Below are 13,939 nucleotides of genomic sequence, written 5' to 3'. Positions count from 1 at the left end.
TCGTACAAGAATGCCATTTAACCTAACATTCTAAAATAAATAATATTCATCTGTGAAAGTTCTTACACAGACTAGTAGTCTGTGGTTTTAAGTTTAAACCTCAAATTTCGAGTGTTGCAAATTTAAACAAAGTTAGTTATGTATATGACATAATCACCAAGCAGAGACATACGTAAATTTTATTTTTTCTTTATGAAACCCGTGCATCGGACTAAAAAATTCAAGAAATCAAGTTTGCTCATAATTTCAAATTTTTTTTTGTTTAAACTTTATAATCATCCTGTATCTCAAAAGGTAAGGCATTTAGAACATATGTTCATATGAAGTTTTTTTTAAATGGGTTGAAAAATCACCCCCATAAATATTGACATTCAATTAGGAAACACCCTGTATATCATATTGTTGCTTTAGATCAAATATTTTGTAGTCTCAATTGAAATACAACGTTAATCTTCAAATATGGAATCACTGTAACATGAAAATATTATAAAGAATATTCGTTTGTAAGCAATAATGCGATACACACAAGCAGGATTTCTGTTCCACTAAGTCCCTAGTAGTTTCTTCCACTTCCTATCGCCACCAATAATTCAAGGCGGCGCAGGTCTCTCTTCTCTACTCCCTCACCGCCGACAAATTCACGCACGGCTCTCAGCCGAGTACTCTGACGTCGAAAAGATCAGTTTCGGAACAGTAGTTGAAGTAGTAAGGTGGCCCTCCTGTACATTGGCTGGTCACAGTTACTGCTATCGTGCACTGAGATTTTTTGACTTTTCCGATCGCTGTTTGTTTATGAAAACTTGTGTACGCACTCGATTCTGTGATACGCCGACCACCTGTGGATTTAACGTGTCTATGTGTTCGAAATTTTTGGATAACCACAATTGACCTGTTTGCATTCAACCTGAAAGGTATGTTGAATTCAAGTTTATAGGTGTTATGTGGAGTGTGGTGCTTTTTTTTTCAAATGGGATGTTTTATTACGGATGTAATAGCCCTTAGAAAAGGTCTACTGATTTGTTGACAGTGAATTATTGGTTTATTTCGTTTACAGTAATTTCATGTTGACATATTTTCTCAAAAGTTCCAAGTTAAGATAGTATTTCTCAAAAATGTCGCTTCTTCTTTAAATCGCTATACCTTCCTGTAAGATATCACGGTAACGTTTAATAAAAGTCAATAACTACTTCCTGTTTGGGAACATAGTTTATTGTTGTCAACCTACCTGTCGTATCGTAAATCATTGGATTTGAATAATTCCAAAGGAAGTATCCTAAATAAGCTGCTAAAAGGGGATAACTGGGAGCGGAAGTTCGTAATCTGAAATTTTACAAGAAAGCCCGTCATAAATCTGGGACCTAAAACGCTTTATCGAATCAACAGGTAGGCTATATGACGAAACAAGAAGGAAGAATAGGAAATTGTTTTGAAAGGGAATTTCTTTTGAAGACATCGAAAGTTGAAATTAAATTTGAATAAAATCCTCTAATTATACGAAGAATGCAGTTCAATAGGAAATGGCTAACCATCCAATTATGATTATTTATTAAACAATACTTGCTTTCATTCTACTGATTGATTGACGTTAATGAATAGATGGTATTGGTACACATGATTATTTTTACTTCCTGAAGAACACATACAACATTTTGTACCTGCATCAGCAAATCTTTCTTGGTTGGCAACGCTTGAACGAACAACGAATATGCCACTACATTTCTCAGGTGTTGAATCAGTGGCGTGCGTATATAAAAAAAAAGTTACCAACTTTCATACATGTATCCTTGGAATTCGAAATTTTGTTTCCTACTTAATATGGCTAGACAAAAGCATTGAAAACTGGCAATTATTTAGCTCGATTGGGTGCTGTATCGGTTCAAGTGAATCAAATATGTGATAACTACAGCAAATAAAGTACTTGTGCTGGGGTGAAAGACTCGATAAAATAGAATTACGTATAATATACCTCGATCAATGTTCACGTAAGCAAGAAATTAATGTTGAAACGTCTCGAACATTATCAGCCGGAACTGCCTCTTACGATTAAATATTGGAAGTCAAAATGTCGAGCGATAAAGCTTTTTTGCCGATAGTCAATCATACCGATAAGTTCCTATTTCGTTGCTTGCTGTTGTGTTCCCATGCGGCTTGTAGGTGATAATGGTCTGGCACAATAAATCGGAAACACCCCTGATGTAATCTTCGAAATGGATCTAAGCCTTATTGCCATTGTCGGTGAGTCTCTTTCTGGGCAACGCATTAATTTTAATGAATGAGCACCGAGTTGTTTGAACTACTTTAATTATTCTCCATGAAAATCTTGCAAGAAAAACAGAGGTTCTAGGGCACACAAGGTGATATAAATTATGAGGTTATTCATTGAATATTCAATCGACCCAAGTTCGAATATTATCTAACAGGATTGAACTCATCGCATATTGTATCTCACGATCAGTTATCAGCAAAGAGGTAACAACACGGATGTTGAAGTTACATAATTAATATATTGAATCTCTTCTGTAGGAAGATCTATCTGTTGTTAGTATTATTATTAAGGAATCTATTTGAATATTTGCACTATGTGTCCTTTTGAAATGCTGTTGACAATAACAAACCCTAGTGAAAACATTGAGGTTTATCATTTCTGGTAGAATATCTCAAATCTTTAAAAAATGAAAAAAAAATCATGGGAACACAGCAGAATCGAACCCTAGTTTACCGCATCAAAGTTTGACCGCTAACCACTGAGGCAAAAATATTCAAAGATGAAATTTAATTTTATATTTTATTAGGTATCATATTTAATTTATTATATCGTGAATGTTTTGTTCGAAATTAAGAATTAGAACTTCGTTGTAAAAATATTGTATAGAGTATCATCATAGCAATATACGTACACTACCAACTTCATGATAATGTATCGTTAAGTTTCCGAGAATTTCAATTTTGTTTAGAGTTTGTTCATTTCATTTTATGTTCATTAGAATCTTCAAGTCTTCTCACTCTCGACTTTTGGATTTCGAACAATCTGGGGCAAATAATATCATAATTGGTAAACCTATACCCATATAGTTATTTAAAATGGAATTTGATTTGCGAACTTATAACCATAACTGGATTTGTCATCTAAAAAGAGCATAGAGCATTTATTATCTTCTACTTCATGAATAAGCGGTTTGGTAATTTGTGAATTAGTTACAGTACTTGGAAAATGTTTTTCTTGGAACTTGGCCGTCAGTTTCATAAGATGTAACTGACTCGTTTGGAAAAACACAGCTAATTAATTGATAGCGTGGTTGGAAATAAGACGCTGTTCATAACAGAAATTTCATCTCGTATGCGGACATCAACGACATAATTCCTGAATTTTTAAATACTTCTTCAGAAACAACCTTCGTAGAAATCCAACTTCTTTTTTTCCTGCAAAAAATCAATATCAGTTATCGAATATTGTCTCTGAATAACTCAGCAAGTACATATAAGTGCATTATTTAGCGGTTAAACCCACGATAAAAGCAATTCAGTAAATTGGGCAACGTTTATAACCGAATCGATTGGAAAATTTTAATGACAGCAGAGTTTGGTTATCGTCGAAGATATGGAAAATGATGTGTCATTTCAACCATTTTCTTATCGATTCAATTGTCTTACAAAACTTGAACGTACATTTTTTTCGGTATTTTAGCAACAGGCAGGGTAATTCACACGAAATACATGACTTGAACGTGCCTGTTACAAAATTCAAATTGTTTAACATTATCATGAAATTTGAATATTTGATAAACACCTTTAACTTGCTTTGTAAATTGAATTTTTCTGCTGTTACTTCAGAAGTTTATCTTATATTCAATAAAAACGAAACGCTGCAAATTTCACAAAATACATAGTATTCATACGATTGACTCTCCGAAAATCTCTACAAAATTTTAAATTTCAATAAACGTAGGTTACAATGCTTTTTACAACAAATAAACAATAACATTATCAATTGAAATAATCTGCAAATAAGTGAAGTGAAAAGATTTATAGATAATAGAAGACCATTCTATTTTTTATACGTAACTGTTTGTAGTATATGGTGATATATACAATAATGTATATACATATATTTTTTTTTATCAATATTTACATATTTTTTCTTAAGACTATACTACATGAGGGGTACGACTATGTAAATTTTGGAATTGCACCCATTGATACTTGCCCATACGTGCATGTTGTTCGATATGATTCGATATTGACTATTGTCAATATGATTTACATCTTTTTCTTCTTCAAAAATCATATTTCCACATTATGGGCAGATTGTTATCACATGAAGTTGAAACCACTTCTTCTACAACTTATTTTGTACCTCATTTTTCAACATGTTACTATTTTATCTTTTATCCCAATATCCCATCAACCTTAGATATTAAAGAATTTCATTTTTACGATCTTTTGATGGTTTTATGTCATGATAAAAAATTTAACACTACATCAATTTTTGATTATTCTATTCAATAGCAAACCTTTTAATCAATAAAAATCATATTAAAAATATAGGTATATTCTCCGAATAGTATCAGTTCCGAGTAATTCAGTGTCAAATTGCAACAATATACGGCCTACCGAATAAACTACTACTAAAAAGACTCAAAGACCAGTTCAATAAACGAAAGTAAAGTCTCATTTCTTGATAAATCAATCTTCTTCACAAATGAAACGTTTTTCATTAACCAATTTTAAGGTTAGAAAAAGGTTCGAAGTGTCCTTCCTCAAAAAGTCCCGATATTGGTCCTTTATGCCAAGAAAGCTATCCTTTTCTTCGCGCATTGTCTATGACTACAAAACATAACCTCATTCTGTTGTGTCATTTCCATCACACGTTTTTCTCTACAACACAAACTTTTTTTAATTATCATATTTGATATTAAGGACTTTTATTTGAAATATTACCAAACTCTATTGAATATAGGACATAAAAGCCTTCAGCTTATTCATATAGTTTGAGATGCTCTATGAAATGATGGATATAATAATATTGCCATTGCGTAAAATTTGCACTATTTTTACCGTTCGTTTACGAGTACGTACAAACAAAAGATTATCCGAAAATTCCCTGGTTATTTCCGTACATTTCAATCATATCGTTCGGAAGTATTACAAAAATTCGAATAAATATGCTGGGCTCTAAGAATGCGATAAATTTTAATGTCGTTCCGGGCTATATATCTCGCCTATTATTCTAGTAAAAACAACGTTCGAAATACTGCCGCATTTCTCAATCCACTTGAAGGTGCGCCAAGCACAAAGAGGACTCCCGTCATCGGAATCGAACACCGATAATTTTTTTTTCATTCCTAAACCGCACAATGAACAGCACTTGGGAAGTATATAAGGCGGCCGAGTAGGAAGTAAATAAAATTGTCGACGATTTAAAAATACGCCAAGTAATGGTAAAGTTGAATATACGTGGGTATATGACGGTCACGGAAGTTATTTCAAGGTTGAATTTGTGTTTTTCAATCGTTCATTTACATAAATGATTTTCCGGTAATTACGACAAGGAACGGTTCGGTTCTTCTCGTCTATTTCACAGATTTTTTTCTCTCGCTATCGGTCTTGTGACTTTTGCCATTTTGGTATCGGTCTCCGAGATAAATCATGTTCATTTCCATACCCGTTTGTATCCTCCAGTTGTGTGATCCTTTGTTCATGTTCGACGCTTCCTGATACAGTTGCTTGATCGTTTCGATCGCTCTGAAAGTTTCCTTATGTTTCAAGCGGAAGTTTTTTCTTTATTTACAGGTGCCCCACCATTCCAAAATCATAAACAGTATATTTCACTATTTTATTTTATTATACAATGATACTAATTCTATTTACACTCAAAATTCTTATCAATGCTTTATAATCTCTTCCTATTCCTATCTCACATGAAATCTCGACTCCTATAAAAAAATCTTACATAACTTTAGCACGTGGGGTTTACCTTTATCCGGGTTTTTCCTTTCTAATACAATTTTCAGGAATTTTTAAATTCGAAAGTTATATGGTTGTTCGACCAATCAACTTGTTAATTTAAGTTTGAATTTGAAGTCTATGCTGGATTCAAAAATCAAGTGGACTTGAAGCAGAAATAACAATTTGACTATGAGGATCACCATAATCAATTCAATGTAAAACGCAACAATAAATAATAAAAATAGTTATTTATAATACTAGTGCAGAAGGCAATGATATTCTTCCACGAGTTCAAAATTCAAAAACATCCACGATGTGGCGATTTTTGAATGGACGAGTAGAAGAATGAGCTTTCTATACGAGTATTATACATTATTTTCTCTAATTCACTGAAATTTTGTTTTAAATTAATGGAATATCGTTTAGTGATTTTTGCATTGAACATTGTAGGTTGGCAGAACAGTTTTCTGTATCACAAATTAGACAGTGATATAATATTATAAATCCGTGGCAGAAAAATTCCGAGTACCAACATGTAATAATAAAATAAAACCATGAAAACTTGGTGAATCTGAGATATTCTCGTAGCATTTTGTTCTACAAGATGTGGTAGAATGAACGGATTACCAAAGAATTAGAGAAAATGCTATATGTATATATAATATTATCGTTGATACCAATTTCGTTATTGAATGGAGTTTATTTAACTGGTTTATTTATTTCTTTTGATTTATTCCATGATTTCCAGCCTTTAGAAACCATGAATTCTTCGGCTTGAGACGATTCTTTAAGCTCAATACTCCATGGTATTTAAGGCTAACAATCAAGGCATAACATTTTGAACAAAAATTCATTTCTGCAAAACGCATATCGATATTCGTTATGCTCAAATATTTTGTTTCCGAAAAAGCGCTGAGCTCTACACATTCCAAAACGTATGCTTTACGAAATATTCAGGGAAGTAAATATGAATTTCTGATATATTTTGTTGGAACATATGAACGCACTTTAATAAATTAAAGTAATTAAAAATATTAACAACATAGTCTCTTGAAAATATTTGTACCTTCTCAAAACTTTTTCCGCCACTCATTTTTGAAACTAGCAAATTGCATTAATTATATTTATCTAGTGCAGATATGTGAACACTTTCACATTTGACGAAACTTAGCAGATATTTTTCAGGTATAGATTCACTATCGCTTGAAAAAGAATAGAATTAACATTATAAATCGGGTGAAACTGCGCCAAATGTATCTTCTAATCGCGCATAACATCTCATAATAAAATCCTGTTACCAAAATAACCGGCACATATCTCTCACTCGTCAGTGGAGTGGGTTAAATTTAGAAATTTCATTATTTTTGTTTTGAGAATTCCAAAAATTTCGGAAGGCCTCCAAAAGTCCGATATATTTACGTCAATTGAAACATTGTTCCGTAAGGAAACAGTCTTTTCAGCAGTAAACCTGTAAACCAAAACTAGGAAAATATATTATACTTCTAACCGATTTTTGTTCATTGATTGAAAAGTATTATACCTATTCGATTTTGTATTTGTTGGAATTAATGGTTTTATTTTTGTTTCAGGCTGAAATATGAAATTAGTACCTGGGCCTTTGCCACCCATACCAACCGGAGCTGCCATGGACCGTTTACCACTGCCCATGCCGTTCAGCCCAGATCTTTTATGGAGATACCCCTTAGGATTCACACCATTAGGACAAACACCTTCTTCTCCCCTTATGGACTACAAAAGTCAATTGCCATCGAGCTTAACTTCAGATCCTAGATTGTGGTCAAGGGATGATGTTATAACTTTCTTAAGATGGGCGGAAAGAGAATATGATATCCAACCCATTGATATGGATATGTTCCAGATGAATGGTGAGTAGATGACAGTATTGAAACAATAATTGTCAATAATTACAAACAGAGTAGCAATTAAAATCATTAAAAATGTTTCTTCAAGACTATAACAACATATTTCTCGATACTTAAAACAATGTTGATCACATATCTATGTGACCACACTATAACTCCAGCTTATCAGCATATGATTTCCTTATCAAATACAGTTTATTTCCGCGAATAGTTTCTGGGATGTATTATCACCCTTATCATCAAATCCGGCTGTAAATATTACTCCGATTATTAACTAATTTTTCGTAATAAACCATTTTTTGTTTCCTCTTATTGACGCGATCTATTTCCGTGATTTTAGTTTCCCGAATTTGATTCTGCAATAATTTCGCTGAATAATTAATTATTTGTTTACTTAACTAAAATACTACTGCCTAATTAGTTTTCTTGTTTTATATTCATATTTAAAAATTTGATGAAAGTCTTCTATTTTGCAATAGGTTTTTGATGCAAGATTTACCAAATTTCAAATTCTCTATTTTTTTTTCAGGAAAAGCAATGTGCCTTCTCACCAGACAAGATTTAGGCGAAAGAGCACCTGGTTCAGGAGACGTTCTTTACAATGTACTTCAAATTCTTGTTCGTGAATCGAACGCTTTTCAAAGAATGTTACCATCAAGTCCAGTGACACCTACTTCACGCCATCCATACCCAATGTCGCCCCATTCTCATCCTTCAACCCCAACGTGGAATGTTCTAACACAAAGTAACGGAGAGTCCTTCCAAAATTCACACACTGCCAATCTTGCAGCTCAACTTTTGGCACACAGTAATTCGGTAACTTTGAGTCCAGCACCATCTATGGACAGTCAGAACAGTAGTCCTCAACATTCAGATCACCAAACCTACAGCCATAATGCATTCAGCACAACAGGTAGCAATGGTAGTAATCCTTCAGATTCCGATGAAGAAGAAAAAAAATGGAATCAGACAAGTCCACCAAACACGCCAACATTTACGTTCAATACTCATTCAGTACAATCTGGGCCACCCAGAAGTCCGAAAGAACCAAATTTCAGCCCAGATTCTTACGTGAGGAGTTTTGGAAGAGACTTCTTTCCCAATGATTCACCAGAACCAAATACAAGTAAGTGAACGTTTATAACTCCAAATTTTCATTTTGAATTCAAGTTTTCTCTACAGTCAACAGCAATTATAATAAAAATACAATATATTTATTTCCTTTTTTTTTACAGATGGTCGATTATTGTGGGACTTCCTCCAGCAATTACTCAATGATCCTGCTCAAAGATATACTAATCATATTGCATGGAAGAACCGAGAAACGGGAGTTTTCAAAATAGTAGATCCTGCGGGTCTAGCCAAACTATGGGGAATTCAGAAGAATCATCTTTCAATGAATTATGATAAGATGTCGAGAGCTCTGAGATACTATTATAGGGTTAATATCTTGAGGAAAGTTCAGGGAGAAAGGCATTGTTACCAGTGAGTATCAATCAAATTGATGTTTAACAGAGTATGCGACGCTTGTAAAAAATAAATTTTTTCGCTTTTCATGAAATCGCACATTCCTAAATTATACACCATATATTTGAATGGCAGTGGGTTGAATGAGGACTGTCTTGTCAGTTTACAAAAATTGTCTACACATATCAGTCTAATAGATAATTTGCAATGCACAAATAATTGAAGTGGTTCAAAGTTGCTATAATTACAATTGTGGGAGTTTTTGTTCCTTTTTTCAATCAAAACTAAATAATTCTTTTTCTTTACAGATTCTTGAGAAATCCTACGGAACTAAAAAATATAAAAAACATCTCATTACTGAGGCAACAAATGACAATATCACCTACTAATAAGAGTTCAAGTCAGGCTGCACCACCTCAGATGGTACCACAAATAAGTATAAAACCAGAACCAACAGAAACGCAGGAGAGTGCCCGTATGGACTATGATGATAAACCTACAGATCTTAGTATGGACAAAAATCCAACAGATTTGAGTAGTAATAGGCATGTGAATATTGTGTGTTCACCTGATCCTCCAATACAACCAAACTAGCAGATGTTGACTAACTATTCGTGATTATGTGCATTATAAAACTTAAGTGCCAATGCAATAGACTTAAACAAAATGTGCAAATAGTAATAGGTTTTGTAAATAGTGTTATTATACAGAGATTTTTATAAAATTGTGCATAGGATAATATAGATTGCATATTTTTATAAGAATTTTAAGTAATGTGCCAAAATGTCTAACCCTTGCAAAGGTATAATTATTTTCGAAATTCGTCCAAAATCTTCAAATGTATATTCTTGTGATTCTAAGAAAGACTTGTATCATTGTAAGGGTTTGACGTTGATCATTTGGACACAAATGGTAGTGTTGACTGCCAAAGGCAGCTTTAATTTCCCCATTATGGAGAATATGTCACGATTGTGATAAATTTCATTAATGACAATAAATTATCGAATTTTGAAATGAAATTGTAATGTACAAAGAGATGGGACTGGAAAAACATTTTTGATAGATTTGGTGTAGAGAAGACACAAAACATTCCACTATAAAAGATCATGTCTCACATTTTTCGGGAATATATTTTCAAATGTAAAGGCTGACTTTCCAGCTCAGTTTCTGTGATCTCTAAATGAATATTCAAATCGATAGTGTGATTTTTCTAATTAAAAATGCAGTATAAATAAATATATATTGAATATTCATATAAATTTTGTATATAGAAAACTAAATTCAAATATTTCAGAATTTATAGGGTTGAGAGCTTTAGAATGTGTTTTCAGTTGGTATTTCGTTCCATTATGTTTATTTTTGTAAATAGAACTGTGGAAATATGCAATAATTTAAGTCTTTAACTCATATTTGTAAATTGTTTTTTATAAAAAATATTATGTTGTTAAAGATGGAGAAAACTGAGAAATAAATTACCATCAGAATTTTAACTTGTTTTTCTTCATAAAAATCATTGGTTAGCCTTGATATAATGGTGTTTTATTTTTGCAAATGATTATCTATTAAGACGATCATTAGCAAAAATAAATCACTTTTATACCCTATTCATGAAAATCTATTATTGAATCACAATTTTCAATAAAAAGATTCAGAAAGAAATATAAGCACTGTTGTGAACTTTTTAACACTTGTTTATTCATGCACCCTTGAAGGATGTCCGTTATCATTTTTTTTGTATTTTGATTTATACAGGGTAATTCACCGGGATGGCCTATTAGACGTTTATGGAAAACTAATCATAATTTTGAGCTGAAAATTTGCATATCGGAGTTTGAGACAATGATCTTTGTCCCTAAAATATTTTCAGATCTCTACTACTTCCTTATTTCAAATGGCACACCCAATATCTTATTGCATCATTAGATAGCTTTTTTGATGGCGATTTCGGCAATATGCCATACCTTGGGTAAAAATTCAACGGTTCATGAGTTATTGAGATTCTTATGAAAAAGAAGGTGGCAATGAGGACTCACATTTTTCCGAATATTTCAACAGAAAAAGCTTTTTTCGAAATTTTTTTTTTTCGATTCCGCAATTACGTAGTATAATAAGACTGTTTGCGGTTTGGACCAAAAATGTACAGGGTGTTTATAAGAGGATCATGAACTTGGACAACTCAAATTCATCAAAACTCAAGATTTTCAAATTAGAACCTATATTTTTTATTATTTCAGTCAATTCTACGTACAAAAATAGTGAGGGTTACTTAAGCAAACCCTATACCTAAAATGAATACACCAAGAGTTATCGGGGAAGAACTTCAAATGAGGAAAAACCGCTATTTATAACTGTGTTAATAACTGTCTGTTACTTCCGGAAAACACAGAAAGAAACTTAAATTCGATGTTTGGAGAACTAAATTTTACATTTCGTGAATTTTAATTAATTTTTTGTTGGGATTGTTGAGAAATCCAAAAACCAATACAATTTTCAATTACGAATATTTCATTACAATTTTTGATATGTTTCTTTCTGTGTTTTTCGGGAATCGCAGACTACTCCACACAGTTATAAATAGCGGTTTTTTCTCATTTAAAGTTCTTCCTCGATAACTATCAAAGTATTCATTTTAGGTATAGGGTTTGCTTAAGTAACCCCCACTATTTTTGGACGTAGTATCGACTGAAATAATAAAAAAATATAGGTTCTGATTTGAAAATCTTGAGTTTTGATGAATTTGAGTTGTCCAAGTTCATGATCCTCTTATAAACACCCTGTACATTTTTGGCCAAAACCGCAAACAGTCTTATTATACTACGTATTTGCGGAATCGAAAAAGCAAAAAATTTTTGCGAAAAAAGCTTTTTCTGCTGAAATATTTAAAAAAATGTGAGTCCTCATCGCCATCTTTTTTTTCATAAGAATCCCATGAACCGTTGATTTTTTCCCAAGGTATGGCATATTGCCGAAATTTCCATAATAAAAGCTATCTTATGATGGAATGATATACTGGGTCTACCATTAGAAATAAGAAAGTAGAAGTCTGTTTCCGGTATAACCGAAAGTTGTAGAGATCTGAAAATATTTTAGGGGGAAAGACCATTGTCTCAAACCCCGATATGCAAATTTTCTCAAAATTATGATTAGTTTTCCATAAACGGCCATCCCGGTGAATTTTCCCTGTATATAGAGGGGTATCTCAAGTTGAAGTGCCTATCAAACGTTTTTGGTCAACTGGGCATATTGTAATTGAGTAATTAAGAGATGTTGTTTGATATTATCTACATGGCTCAAATATTTTTACAATCTTAAGTACTTCAGCTTACATAGGAAATGAGGATTATAATCTAAAAAAAAAGGTAGTTTAATTTTTTGTTCTCTGGCATTAAAGATTTAATTTTGAGTGACTTGTTTCAAAATATCAAACTAAGACGACTGAAAATAAATGGGAATATGCAAAGTCCAAATTTGCTTCATTAGACTTATTCACAATATCCTAAGAGTTGAGCGTAAAAGAATGTGAGAATGTGGTGCAACTTTTGAATTCAAGAAATATTCTTTCTAATATTGTGTCGAAAATTTGAACAAGATTAGACCATAACTTGTATTCGAAGATACAATTCAACAGAGAAATGAGAATTTTGAATATTAATTAGCATTAACCCAAAAAAACGAAACGGAAAAATTATTCTAAAATTGAAATAATTATTTAGGCGAGGAGTTCTCCACCAATTCTTATGGTGCATCCTCAATCAGGGGATTGCGGGAACCCATAATAGAATCATTGGTATGGTAATTTAGGCTCTATCCTGATGAGCTTGGTAAATTTGTAGTAAAACGGTTGGGTTTGTGTCCCAAGAAATCCGAGAATTGTGCGGCGCCATCTCTGGAGCCAGCAAACACTTTATAAATACATGTAAAATCAACATCAAAGTATGTGCTCTAAAACATTGTCCCCTTGAGCTTCATACTCGATCATAAAACACCGCCCTCTCACTCGACAACACTGTTGGTGTTATTTTTTGTTGTTTATTATATATTATGATCAAACTTTCTATGTCGAATATTTTAACAGTCGGCTCTTCTAAATTTCCAAGCCTCAAGATGAATCCGGTAAGCTTGCCAGCCAAGGGATAATACCTCTAGTGCAAATGAGTTGTCCTGGAAATGTTCTGTTCAAAAATTCTAGAAGTAGGAATGCATTATGAGCAGAGCAGCAATTCTGCTGAAAGTAAATTTCTTCGAAATCGTCTTTAAAGTACCATACACTTGGTATAATGACATCTTGTAACATTCACAAACATTTTTGCTCATCTAAGTTACCATCAATTACAAAAGGTCCTGCAACATTTTTTCCAAAAAAATCAGGCTTAATAATACAGTCAAATATATATTTCTTCGAGAACAATATCTGGCTACTGAATTGTGATGGCCATGGAGAGAAAATGAGAATTCAGTCTAGTCTCTGTACTTAGAGCAAAGTGGTACCGTGCTCCAGGTGCCCTCGAAGTCATACTAATGTAGATCGAAAAGAAGTTTTTGAGGCGATTCAAGAAAGTATAAGAATCTGCAAAGGTTTTTCATATCAATAACATTAACAATCCTGTTTTAAGGGGTGTAAAAAAAAGCCTACAAAGCACAGA

General features: G+C 32.7%; 1 protein-coding gene across 2 annotated transcripts; it reads left to right on the top strand.

The window, feature by feature from the left end:
* The first annotated feature begins 638 nt into the window (after positions 1–638).
* LOC123684738 (ets DNA-binding protein pokkuri) lies at positions 639–10,780 on the top strand. 2 transcript variants are annotated; one of them, XM_045624139.1, is made up of 5 exons: positions 639–911; positions 7,536–7,832; positions 8,359–8,955; positions 9,065–9,314; positions 9,605–10,780. In XM_045624139.1, the coding sequence occupies exons 2-5, from the start codon at positions 7,544–7,546 to the stop codon at positions 9,888–9,890; spliced, it is 1,422 nt and encodes a 473-aa protein (XP_045480095.1). In that variant the 5' UTR covers positions 639–911; positions 7,536–7,543; the 3' UTR covers positions 9,891–10,780. The 2 variants fall into 2 exon arrangements, with proteins under 2 accessions (XP_045480095.1, XP_045480096.1); XM_045624140.1 differs by lacking the exon at positions 639–911 and adding an exon at positions 2,091–2,235.
* The last annotated feature ends 3,159 nt before the right edge of the window (positions 10,781–13,939 follow it).

The sequence above is a fragment of the Harmonia axyridis genome, chromosome 7 (genome assembly GCF_914767665.1).
Source record: "Harmonia axyridis chromosome 7, icHarAxyr1.1, whole genome shotgun sequence".
Classification (NCBI taxonomy): domain Eukaryota; kingdom Metazoa; phylum Arthropoda; class Insecta; order Coleoptera; family Coccinellidae; genus Harmonia; species Harmonia axyridis.
The sequence above is the reverse complement of the archived record's forward strand: the minus strand, read 5'-3'. Positions and strand labels throughout refer to the sequence as shown.